Source organism: Myotis nattereri (genome assembly GCF_964212035.1).
Source record: "Myotis nattereri genome assembly, chromosome: 1".
In the NCBI taxonomy this organism is placed as follows: domain Eukaryota; kingdom Metazoa; phylum Chordata; class Mammalia; order Chiroptera; family Vespertilionidae; genus Myotis; species Myotis nattereri.
Window position 1 is genome coordinate 164,125,778 of NC_138075.1, and position 12,258 is coordinate 164,138,035.

Consider the following 12,258-nt stretch of genomic DNA (forward strand, 5'->3'; position numbering starts at 1 on the left):
TTTGTCCATTTCCTCCAGGTTGTCTAGTTTGTTGGAGTAGAGCTGTCCATAGTATTTTTTAATGATCATTTGTATTTCTGTGGGGTCTGTTGTTATTTCGCCTCTATCGTTTCTGATTTTGTTTATTTGGGTCCTCTCTCTTTGCTTCTTGGTGAGTCTGGCTAGAGGTTTGTCAATCTTGTTTATCCTTTCAAAGAACCAGCTCTTGGTTTCATTGATTTTCTGTATTGTTTTTTTGGTCTCTATGTCATTTATTTTTGCTCTAATCTTTATTATTTCCTTCCTTCTGCTCACTCTGGGGTTTTCTTGTTGCTCTCTTTCTAATTCTTTGAGTTGTAGAGTTAGATGATTTACTACCATGTTTTCTTGTTTGTTGAGATAGGCCTGTAGAGCTATAAACTTCCCTCTCAAGACTGCTTTCATTGTGTCCCATAGGTTTTGGATTGTTGTGTTTTCATTGTCATTAGTTTCCAGGATGTTTTTAATTTCTTCTTTGATCTCATTGGTAACCCAATCAATATTTAATAGCATGCTATTCAGCTTCCAGGTGTTTGAGTATTTTTGGTTGTTTTTATTGTAGTTTATTTCTAATATTATGCCATCGTGGTCTGTGAAGATGCTTTTTATGATTTCAATCTTCTTGAATTTGGGGATACTTTGCTTGTGACCCAATATATGGTCTATTTTTGAATATGTCTTATGAGCATTTGAGTAGAATGTATATTCCCTGGCTTTGGGGTGGAGTGTTCTGAAGATGTCTATTAAGTCCATCTGATCTAGTGAGTCATTTAGGATTGCTGTATCTTTGCTGATTGTTTGTCTAGAGGGCTTATCCAGTGCTGTCAGTGGTGTATTAAAGTCCCCTACTATGATTGTATTGTTGTCGATCTCTCCTTTGATATCTTCCAGGAGTTTTTTCATGAATTTGGGTGCTCCTGCATTGGGTGCATATATGTTTACCAGAGTTATATCTTCTTGTTGTATTGATCCCTTTAGTATTATGAAGTGGCCTTCCTTATCTCTTGTTATGGCCTTCACTTTGAGGTCTATTTTGTCCGATATAAGTATTGCTACCCCAGCTTTCTTTTCCTTTCCATTTGCCTGAAAGATATTTTTCCATCCTTTCACTTTCAGTCTGTGTGAGTCCCTTCTAATGAGGTGGGTTTCTTGTAGACAGCAGATGTATGGGTCATGTTTTTTTATCCATTCAGCCACTCGATGTCTTTTGTTTGGAGCATTTAGTCCGTTTACGTTTAAAGTTATTATTGAAAGGTACTTGTTTGTAGCCATTTCTGTTTTTGTGTGGCTGTTTTCTTTCTGAGCTTTTTATTTCTTATTTTTATACCAGTCCCTTTAGCATTCCTTGCATTGCTGGCTTGGTGGTGATAAACTCCCTTAGCCTTTTTTTGTCTGTGAAGCTTCTTATTTCCCCTTCAAGTTTGAATGATAGCCTTGCTGGATAGAGTATTCTTGGATTCAGTCCTTTGCTTTGCATCACTTTGTAAATTTCAGTCCATTCTTTTCTGGCCTGATGTGTTTCTGTTGAGAAATCATTTGACAATCTAATGGGAGAGCCCTTGTATGTAACTTTCCGTCTCTCTCTTGCAGCCTGTAAGATTCTCTCTTTGTCCTGAACATTTGCCATGGTAATTATGATGTGTCTTGGTGTGGGTCTTTTCGGGTTCACCTTGTTTGGGACTCTCTGGGCATGTGTGACTTTTTTCTTCCCCACCTCAGGGAAGTTTTCTGATATTATTTCTTCTAATAGGTTTTCTAATCCTTGTTCATCCTTTTGTTGTTCTGGTACTCCTATTATTCGTATGTTGTTTCGTTTCATGTTGTCCCAAAGCTCCCTTAGGCTCTCCTCCTGTCTTTTAATTTTTTTCTCCAATTGCAGTACATTTTGGGTGTGTTTTGCTTCCTTGTCTTCTAATTCACTAATTCGGTCCTCCGCTTCTCCTAGTCTACTGTTGATACTTTCAATGGAGTTTTTCATTGCAGCTATATCACTCTTCATTTCTTCTTGGGTCTTACTTAAGTTGTTGATTTTTTCATCTGTTTCTTCTAGCTTCTTCCATATGTTATCGATTTTTTCATCTGTTTCGTCTTGCTTCTTGCAGAGGTTGTCGATTTTTTCCTCCATCCGGTTTATGCACTCTAGGACCCTTATTCTGAATTCTTTTTCTGTCATGTTGCATGCCTCTGTATTACTTAGCTGCTTTTCTGGAGAGTCCTCCTTCTCTTTCCTTTGGGGGTTTCTTTGTCTACCCATGTTTGATCTCACTGACATATCTAGACGTTGAGTCGTTCAGTGGTTGCTCCCTTGGTGGCAGTGACTCCTTGATCTGTGGTTGCTCTTCGGGCGGTTGCGGTAGCAGCTGCTCTTCAGTTGGCAGCAGCTCCTCTGGTGGGTTCTGTTCACAGCTGTGGTGGCTCTTCTGGCTGGTGGGGCGAGGTTTCACGTACAGCTGCTGTTCCTCGGCAGAGGATGTGTTGCTCAGGAGGTTGCTGTTGCTTGGACCTGCTGCGTTGATTTAAAGGCACAAAATACAACACAACAAGGCACCACGTACCAGGCACTATACACAAATATATTCACGATATTAATAACCCCAAATAAAGGTGATCACCCGAATTAAGAGAATTAGGGAACAAGGAAGAAGAAAGAGAAAAAGATAAAAGAGAAAAAGAAAAGAAAAGTAGGGACCAAAAAAAAAAGGAGTGCAAAAATGAAATTTGGAAAAAGAAGGGGGGAAAATAAAAGCGAGAAAAGAGAAGAAAAAAAAAAGAGCAAAAAGAGAGAATGAAGTGGAAGAGGGGAAGAGACTTTTTATATGAGGAGAATACTCCTATAGAACAGCCATTAATCCCAACAAATTCCAGCAACAGCTCCCTGGAGATGAATGCAAACTAGAAACAACCAATAATATAACGATGAAAATAGAATGGAGAACACTAATCCCAAAATAAAATAAAGAGAAAATAAAATGGCACTTTAAAAAATGGTAAAATGGTAGCAGTAGTAATACTGGTTAAAAATAAGAAGGTAGTAATTAAAAGGGTAAAATCAGGTGATGGAAAAAGAAGAAAAAAAAAGAAAAGAAAAAAAAAGAAGAAAAAAAAAAAGAAAAAAAAATTGGTTTCTTAGTTAAAAGGTGGAAAAAAAAAATTGCAGTAGTGAAGGTCCCTTGGTTCTTCTATTCTTCAGTGTGGCTCGCCTTAGACCTGCCAGGTATTCAGGAGAGTGTTGAGTTTCCCTGCGATACACTGTTCCTCTGTGTTGTAAACCACAGTCCTTATTTTAAAGCAGACCGCTTTTGTTTCCCAGACTGCCTTATTTTGTGTTTAGCAAAGAGTCAGTTTGTGGGTCAGCCTCTGGGTGGCAGTGTTTTGGGGTTGGCCTCTGAGGCTATAGGGCCTTTCTGTCCAGTGGAAGTTCACTGCCCAGAGCTGGCTGCGTAATAGTTAGTTACCAGCGCTGTGTTGTTGCTGGGATTGAAAATCCCTCTATAGGCCAGACCCTGTTAACTCCCAGGGACTGATCAGGTTATTTTAATCCTTGATCTTGTACAGGGTGGAATCTGGGTGTGGCTGTGCTCCTTGCCTGGGGGCTGGGGAGAGGAGTCTCACTCTCCAGAGAGAATGGCTGCCCCAGTCCTGTGCTCAGGGGTGTCTCAGCACTCAATTCGCTGCCACCTCTCCCGGCTCCCCCTCTCTCCTCAGGCTCTCCCCAGATTCCACTCCTCCGCACACTCTCCCTCTCTTCAGCACAGGTGAGTGTCTGTATCCGAAATGTCCCATGAACAGGATTCAGTGAAAACAATCAAACAAACGCCGGCCGCGGAAACGGGGAAGGCTTGGTTTCTGTAAGCTTCTTCTCTTACCGGCACTGCATGGACTGGTCAGCTCTTCAGGCTGCCCCCTTTAGGCTCAGTCCTCTGTGATCACAGCACTGAGCTCTCAATTCCCCCGGCGGCGCCAGGAATCCCGCGGTTCTCCTTTCCCCCTGTCAGGGGCTGTGCCTGTCCCAAGGGACGCGGCTGCCGCGCGGTCTCCCTCCGACTCTCTGGGTTCAGAGGTCTGGCAAACTTTACTGCCCAAATCCCTGGGTGTTTTTTTTTACCTTTCCTGGGGAGTTCTGCTCTTCTTGGCTGCAAACCGTCTCACCAGCTGAGCAATTTCGCCAATTCGGTGTGGGTGTTACTAGTTTCAGCTGCTGACTCCATTTGCTCCGGGACACGACCTGGGACGCGTCTGCCTATATCGCCGCCATCTTCCTCCAATGTCATAATTTCTAACATAGTTTTGGGTGATCTTTGATGTGTTCCCATTAAGGGAGAAAGGCTTTCAGTAGAGAAATGGCATTGTCGGGGAGAAATGAAATCACTCTGGGTTCCTGTGATCGGAGGATAAAAGGGCTGAAACCCAGGGAGTGACTGTTGATTTGTAAATCATTTGAATCCCAATTCTTGGCTTTGAGGATCTGAGCCTGACAGGGTCTCCTGTGAAGCCCCAGGGTGGACCCTGAGGTGCAGCTTTTCCCTGGAAAACCTCTAGGGCAGTGGTTCTCAACCTTCCTAATGCCGCGACCCTTTAATACAGTTCCTCATGTTGTGGAGACCCCCAACCATAAAATTATTTTCGTTGCTACTGCATAACTGTAATGTTGCTACTGTTATAAATTGTAATGTAAATATCTGATATGCAGGTTGTATTTAGATGACCCCTGTGAAAGGGTCGTTCGATCCCCAAAGGGGTCGCGACCCACAGGTTGAGAACGCTGCTCTAGGGGCTTGTGTCTGGGCCTGGCCACCGTGTGAGCATGAAGACTCCCTATTCCTGAGGAATGTCAAGGGCCCAAAGCAGGCACTTGTCTGAGCCGCATGTCCTGGGCCTTACAGACGACTCCTCTCCCTGGGTGTTAGGAGTTGTTTTTCTTTTCCTCCCCCTTTTAAAAAAAATGTTATTTTTAAGTCATAGTTTACATTCAGTATTATTTTGTATTAGTTTCAGCTGTACAGGGGACGTGTTTTTCTCACACACCTGTTTTTTACTACAGACCACTAACGTGTGGGGACGTAGCAAGCAGAGGTGATTTCCACGTCTCCGCGCGAGGTCTAACCGTGGTTTCTGGGGCCATTTCTTCGCTTTATATGGCTTTACGTAAAATGTGAGCCCATTGAGACTTGGAAAGAAAGTTGCTTCCGCCAAAACCGGTTTGGCTCAGTGGATAGAGCGTCGGCCTGCGGACTGAAAGGTCCCAGGTTCGATTCCAGTCAAGGGCATGTACCTGGGTTGCGGGCACATCCCCAGTAGGAGATGTGCAGGAGGCAGCTGATCGATGTTTCTCTCTCATCGATGTTTCTAGCTCTCTATCTCTCTCCCTTCCTCTCTGTAAAAAATCAATAAAATATATTTAAAAAAAAAAAAAAAGAAAGTCGCTTCCTGTGTTTTGTTGTTGTTTCTGCAATGACTCGCGTATTCATCACAGCAGATGTCACGCGGCCTCGGCCGTGTCTCCTCGGAGGGGAAAGAGACGGCCACGGGAGCCTTTTCCCGGTGGAGAACTGACCGCGCACCCCGTGCCTATTGTGTGTTCTCTGCCCCCAGGGAGTCCTGTCCAACATCTCTTCCATCACGGACCTCGGCGGCTTCGACCCCGTCTGGCTCTTCCTTGTGGTGGGAGGAGTGATGTTCATTTTGGGGTTCGCAGGGTGCATTGGAGCGCTGCGGGAAAACACTTTCCTCCTCAAGTTTGTAAGTATCCCACGCTGCCCTCAGGCGAAAGCCAAGCATGCCCCATCAGCCGGACGCTGCCTCTAGCGAGAGGGAGCCCTCCCGAAAGCACCGGCAGAACTACAGCCTGGGCCATGCTTGTCGGTACGAGGGCCCTCTAGTCTGCCCCTGCCAGGCCTCCTTAATAGTATATATACCCCCCACCCCATGGCATCCACGGGGGTTTTGCACACGTATGTCACGAATGCATTCCAATCCCTAAAATACCTTTAGGACTAAGTGGTTCTGTAGACATGGTTTTCTCCTCTTAAGTGAGTTATGCTTTCTCTTTTAAGCACAAAATCAGAAGAAAGTTGTTCAGCTGGTTGGTTTAGAGAAACCAGACATGAGCACCGTGGCTGTGGCCTGTGCAGGAGGTTTTGGTGAAGATGGAGAAACAGTGAAAGGCAAAGTCTTCCCTTTGTTGACCAGCATGCTTTTCAGATCCCCCGCAGGGTGTTGTGACCGCTGTTAGCATGACTGTGTTTGGAGGAGGAGCTCCCCAGGGGTAGGTAGGTAGTAAAAGGAGAGCGGAAGCCTTTCCTTTGGAGATGCCTCCCAAAGGAGAACAGGATGGCTGCTGTGCACGTGTGTGTGTGTGTGTGTGTGTGTGTGTGTGTGTGTGTGTGTGTGAAATAGGTTCGGTGAGCATAGCCAAAGCTCACTGAACGTGCCTGTTGTCTGGTGGCGGCTTTTGGTGGCGGCCATATCACAGCCCTCCACACGACGGTACCCACTCCCCTTCCCAAAAATATAAAGTATGGGGGCGGGGGGAAACCCACCCTCCTGTGATGAGGGAAGATGGTTAGATTTCTAGAGAATCGTATCAGTTTAATATCACTAATCTCACCCTTATGGTACAATGTCACGGAGGGCCATTTTCATTTAAAACAAGAGCTCCCGCCAGGACTAGTCCCAGCTGCCATGCAGAATGCGGTTCTCCCCCCAGCACACCTGCCACATCTTCCTCTGGCATTTCTTCTTGAACATCCCCAGGAAGAGCGGACTCACCGTCCATACAAGGTGGCAGCTCCGGCCCAGGCAAGGTCTGGAGGCTGTTCGCCTGGAGGTTCACATGACTCGCGCTGACAGGGGAACCAAGGGATACGTGGCCCTGCGCAGTCTGATGAGCCACCGATCTCTGTTCCGTGCACACGGGTCTCTGGTGGGAGTAGCTGATTTCCCAAGCTCTGTTTCTCTTCCCCCACCCACCCACCCACCCACCATTCCTCACCTCGCCAAAGACCTACGGAGGCCCCAGGAAAGTTTTGTCCCTGATAGCAACCTGCCAGTCCTCTTGGCACGGGGTATTTCTAAAGCTTGAGTGCCCCTCCCTCAGCTTTGCTGTAGCCCGTTTTGGGCCTCATCATATTTACTGATTGCCACTATTTTAGCATTTTTAGCCTCCATGCCCTCAAATGATTCACTTTAATCATATTAGTTTATAAGTAAGGGTCGTCCCTTTATCACTTTTATAGATGAAGATACTAGAGCTAACTTGAATAGGCAGAGATTTATACATTTCTCTAAGTGATCACCTTAATTTATAAAGTCCCATGTTGCAAATAGAGAGAATTGTGTTGTTTCCTGGCTTCCTTAAGTCTTGGGACTATTTTAAATGGTCCCTTTCTCCGTTTAGTACGTGTAATAAAAATTGGCCTAGAATAGTCTTTGAAATAAGTAGGAAGTCAATGGCAGCATCATTCCAAACAGCCTCAACCATCTGATGGTGCAAGGCCAGGAGAACTGCTGGGGAGAATCCGAGAGCTGAGTTACCGTGAAATAGAAATGGAGCTTTCCTATTGACTGAGGCCCTGGAACGAAGCCTGTGAGTCCCTCTCTTCTCCTTTGGAAATGGGGAAGTTTGCTCACAGGGCCCGTGTGTGTTCCTGCCAAATATTTGATAAGAATTTAATTTAGACTCAATTTTTGATATGCATATTATATATTATTATGTGAACATTTACCAGGGGAACTAGAAAATGAACTTGCCTAGCCTTTGTAAAGGTGAAGACAAAAACCTAATTATAACCTTTGCATGACTTATGTCTTGTTGTTTGTGTGCGCACACACATGAGGTAGCCATGATGTTCTCATTTCTGTAGTGTGACGACTGTCATGTAGAGTGGTACCTGGTAAAGGGAGGGGAGTTGTGTTATGCTGTGCTATAGGGTGCCCCCCCCCCCATGTGTGAGCATTTAATGAACTTCCTCTCTGTGGCTTCTAGCCACCAGGACACAGACCCCCTCTCCCCAGCACCCTTCATCTTCTCCTCAGCTCTTCTGCTGACGAACTCGGCCTTCATGATGATAGGCTGCTTGGGGAGCTCTGGTTCCCCTTTAAGTGGTAATCCTCATACCGACTTTCCCAAGGGCCCTGGGCCAGAGCTGTCGAAGCTGATCCTGTGATGATGCAAGCCACCATCCCTGCCTCGCAGCACCGCCCGCCCCTCACCCCGTGCTTCCTGTGCTTGCCGATGTGGCCGTGGCCCTGAAGCTCCCGGCTCTTCCTCAGTCATGATGGCCTGAGATGCAAGAGCAAAAGTGACCATTTTCTTGTCCTTTTTCTAGGTTTAGGAAAGCTCACACTGAAACTACTGGTACCAGTGATGATAATGAACTCCTTAGATTCTGTTGCTAGTGAGCTCAAGGGCAGATAACCAGGAGCTCTGACCCTGAGGGCTGAGCTGGAGGGCCTGGAAAGGGGGCCTAAACCTTGGGATCCTAGACTTTGCCAGGCGCTTATTTCTTCTTCCCACCCTCCCCTTATGCCCACCCTCTCAGAGCAGCACCTGGCACCCTGGGCAAACACTGTCAGATACACACTGCGATGTGGCCCACCTCACTGCCCCCCCTCCCCACCCCCCTCCCCGCCTCCTGGCCCCCCGGCCCTTACTGTAAGAGGCTCTTTGGAGGCAGGGTATGGGCCTACTCATCCTTGCTTCTGCAAAGCCCACCCAGCTCAGGGCCTGACCTGTTCCAGGTCATTCAGTAGATGTTTGCTGAATGAATACACATTTTTAGTCTTTTTGTTTGTTTGTTTGGTTGGTTTTTGTTAATCTTCACCAGAGGATATTTTTTCCATTGATTTTTTTTTAGAGATAGTAAAAAGGAGGAGGTGAGGGAGAGAGAGAGAGAGAGAGAGAGAGAGAGAGAGAGAGAGAGAGAGAGAGAGAGAGAAACATCTGTGTGAGACAGATACATCTATTGGTTGCCTCCCGCACAAGCCCGGATCACTGGGCCTAGGATCAAATCCGAAACCCAGGTACGTGCCCTTGACTGGGAATGGAACCCAAGACCCTTGAGGGCTCGGGCCAAGGCTCCAAGCACTGAGCCACACAGGCCAGGGCCGTTCCTGGTCTCGGTAAATGGTAAGTAGCTGTGTCGTTGCCTCTGTGCCGCCCCCAAGGCCGTGTGCTCCCGGTGGGCCGCCTGAGGGCTCCTGCGGGATGGAGAACAGCAGCAGCTTTGGCCCCTCTGCCTCCGCGCCGCCCCCTGTCCCGCAGCCTCCGGAGCTCTGCTGACAGGGGTGGCCCAGGGTCGCCTTTCTGTCCTCGTCACCAGAAATTTGCTTGCAGTTTATACGCTGCTCCTTCACAGCCTCATTTCTCAGAAACTCTTTGAACAAATTAAAATGGAAAAGGGTAAGAATGTGGAGGCCGGAGGAAGCGGAAAGAACCGGGGTGTGACGGTAGGTGATATGACTCAGGTGGGGCTCTGCTGAGTGTGCTGGACGGAAGGGAATTTCCTCCAGTCCATGGGCCGTTCCCGCGTTGCCCGCCGTCTCTCGCCTGCCTTCTTAGACTGCTCTCATCTGCGTGAGCCAGGAGCCTCCCTGCGGCGGCGTCTCGATGTTATTTAAAATGTTCCGAGGCTGGTGCTTCACCAGGGGAAGTGGTTTCGTTTTATTATCTGAGATGCCCGTGTGTGCGTTGTGCCCCGGGGAGCAGGCGCGAAGGGGGATTAGAGCGGTGTCCGAATCCATAAAAGGAATCTCTCCATACAGGACCCAGGCCGCAGTAACAAATGACAGGTGATCTTAAAACATGGGGGCAGTTTCTTTCTCAGTGTTGCAAAAGCTTACTAGAGGGGGGGCGGGCCGTTGTTCAGCGCCTGGCAGGCAGCACGTTAATCAGGAGAAATTCCTTAGGCCTTAATGTGACTCTAATGAGAAACTCCTATTTTCTGTGTTTGCTTATGAGCTTTGTTGGTTAATTGCCAAATGGAGCCACCAGAGCCCCACAATGTGATTATGAAATGATTTTTTTTAAAGTCCTTTCTTGGAGTGTAATATTTTATTAATGAATCTTAAGAAACGGAAGGTTATCTGCTTTGGACGTGGGTACCAAGCCAGTGTAATCACAGACCTTCCTAGAAGGCACCATTGGACTGTATATGATCACAATAGCCGGTGTAACTGTTCTCCATCTATGTGTCTTTTGCCTTAGTTTTCTGTGTTCCTGGGCATCATTTTCTTCCTGGAGCTCACTGCCGGGGTCCTGGCATTTGTTTTCAAAGACTGGATCAAAGACCAGCTGTATTTCTTTATAAACAACAACATCAGAGCGTACAGGGATGACATTGATTTGCAAAACCTCATAGACTTCACCCAGGAATATGTAAGTTTAAATTTGGTTTCTTTTCAAGTTGAAAGCCTTCTGGGAAGGATGGCCCCAGAGAGCATCCTCCTGGCTCCGCATCCGCCAGCTGGGACGCCCCTCTGACTGGTCTGCGTGGCTTTTGGGTTGTTTGCTTGTCTGTTTATTCTTTGCTGAATTTTTCTGTGGCCTGCACGATTTGTGCTCTACATGGAAATGTCCTGTTTTTACTTAATCTTCATGTCTGCCAAGAGGAACAAAGAAGGAAACTCTTGAGCAAGAAGGCTCTAATCACAGTTGCCCTTTGCTGCCGACGTTTGAAGAAGATTGCTTTGCTATAGGTTTAACGTTTTATTTGGCGTTAAATATGGATGCTGTCTTGTTCCTTGCCCATTTCTAGTCATCCTCCACACTTCACAGCTCAGAATAATATCCTCCCTCATCAGTAGGGTGTTTGTTCAAAATTCCCTGACGTAACCCATTCAGTATTATTATAGCACGCGCGGGTGAAAGCGAAAGTCGACCAAGTTTCACCCCCTGGTGGCCTCTACCAAGTGGAGAACCTGTGCAGAGAGCCCCTCCCACCCGGTTTCTGAACATATTTCTGTGGCGGCCCCTGCAAGGCAAACAAAGCAGCAAAATCTCTGTTCCACTCAGAATGCAAAATGGCCTATGAACAGGGCTCAGAAGATACAGATCTGGTGCCCAGATCTGATCAGCTAAGCGACTTAGGGGTAATAGGACCTTGGCCTGTGTCCCCATCAGGAACGTGGAAACAATAAAAGCTACAGTTTAACTCATGGAGACTCTGTGACACTCGAGTAAGATGTGCTTGGTGATTTCATAATGGGCTTCGGGTGTTGTAGTCCTACAAACCGACAGGTGCTTATTTGCAGACACTTAAAAAATCGGAAAAAATCAGATAAACTGCGCAGACCTGGACCGTGGTGTCCGTGATGTTAATGCATATGGCAGGAGGAGCTGGGGTCCCTTTGGGAAAGGGAGGAGAGGGCTATATCAGCACTCGTCCTGGGGGCAACCCCCACACCCCCACACCCCCATACCCACACCCCCACACCCCACACCCCCATACCCACACCCCCACATACATCAGGCACTCAGAGCAGAGCAAGTTGTGTTGATTTTGTTCCGTGGCGGCAAGAACTGCCCTGGAGTGAGCTGTACTCGGGTGTGAAATTAAGCCCCCTTTCATCTCCTCAGCAGACTTCACTGTTTCGTTAGGTCATAGTGGATGCAGGCTCACGCCTTGCCAAGTATTATTGCTGCCTCGTTTGCATGACAGATCTGATGGAGCTGTGCAGCCAACGTTGGGAGGCGCAACTCAAGCCCTCAGAGAACCCGATGAGGCGGACGCACATGCGTATACACGTTCTCTTGAAATGCTATCTGCTTTACGGGAAACACTGTTGTTTCATGTGATTTTTCTTTTTCTGTCGTGAAGTTGAATGTTCTAAAGTAGATGCTGGTCCTGAAAGTCGTCCAGTGGTCCCGGCTGGATGTTTATTTAACTGGGAGACGTGGAGCTAGTCCACAGGGCAGGGCGTGGGGGGTCGGGAAGACAATGGGACCAGCCTCTGTGTCAGGCCCCTCGTAAGACCCACGGAATTTAACATGATTGCATTTTAATTAGATGATTGCATTCTTAAGTAATTTTTTGAAAATGTAAATACCTGCTCCTGTTTAAACAGATTCCAAGTACTAACAGATATGAATTGAGAAGTCAGCCTCTAAGACTTCGGGGGTGGCGGGGGAGTAATGGGTGTGTTCAGGATTTTGATTGTGGTGATGGTTTCATGATGTATACATACGTCAAAAATGATCAAATTGTACACTTTATGTGCAGTTGATTGTATGTTAGTGATACA

At 46.9% G+C, this 12,258-nt stretch overlaps 1 protein-coding gene across 2 annotated transcripts in view; it reads left to right on the forward strand.

The window, feature by feature from the left end:
• Nucleotides 1-12,258, forward strand: part of TSPAN5 (tetraspanin 5) — a 180,342-nt gene that overhangs the window by 159,222 nt on the left and 8,862 nt on the right. The window contains exons 3-4 of one of the 2 annotated variants that reach the window (XM_081085768.1): nt 5,611-5,757; nt 10,223-10,393. In XM_081085768.1, the coding sequence (XP_080941894.1) occupies nt 5,611-5,757; nt 10,223-10,393 (318 nt within the window). The remainder of the gene's footprint in view (nt 1-5,610; nt 5,758-10,222; nt 10,394-12,258) is intronic. The other variant, XM_081085769.1, reaches the window with a different exon arrangement.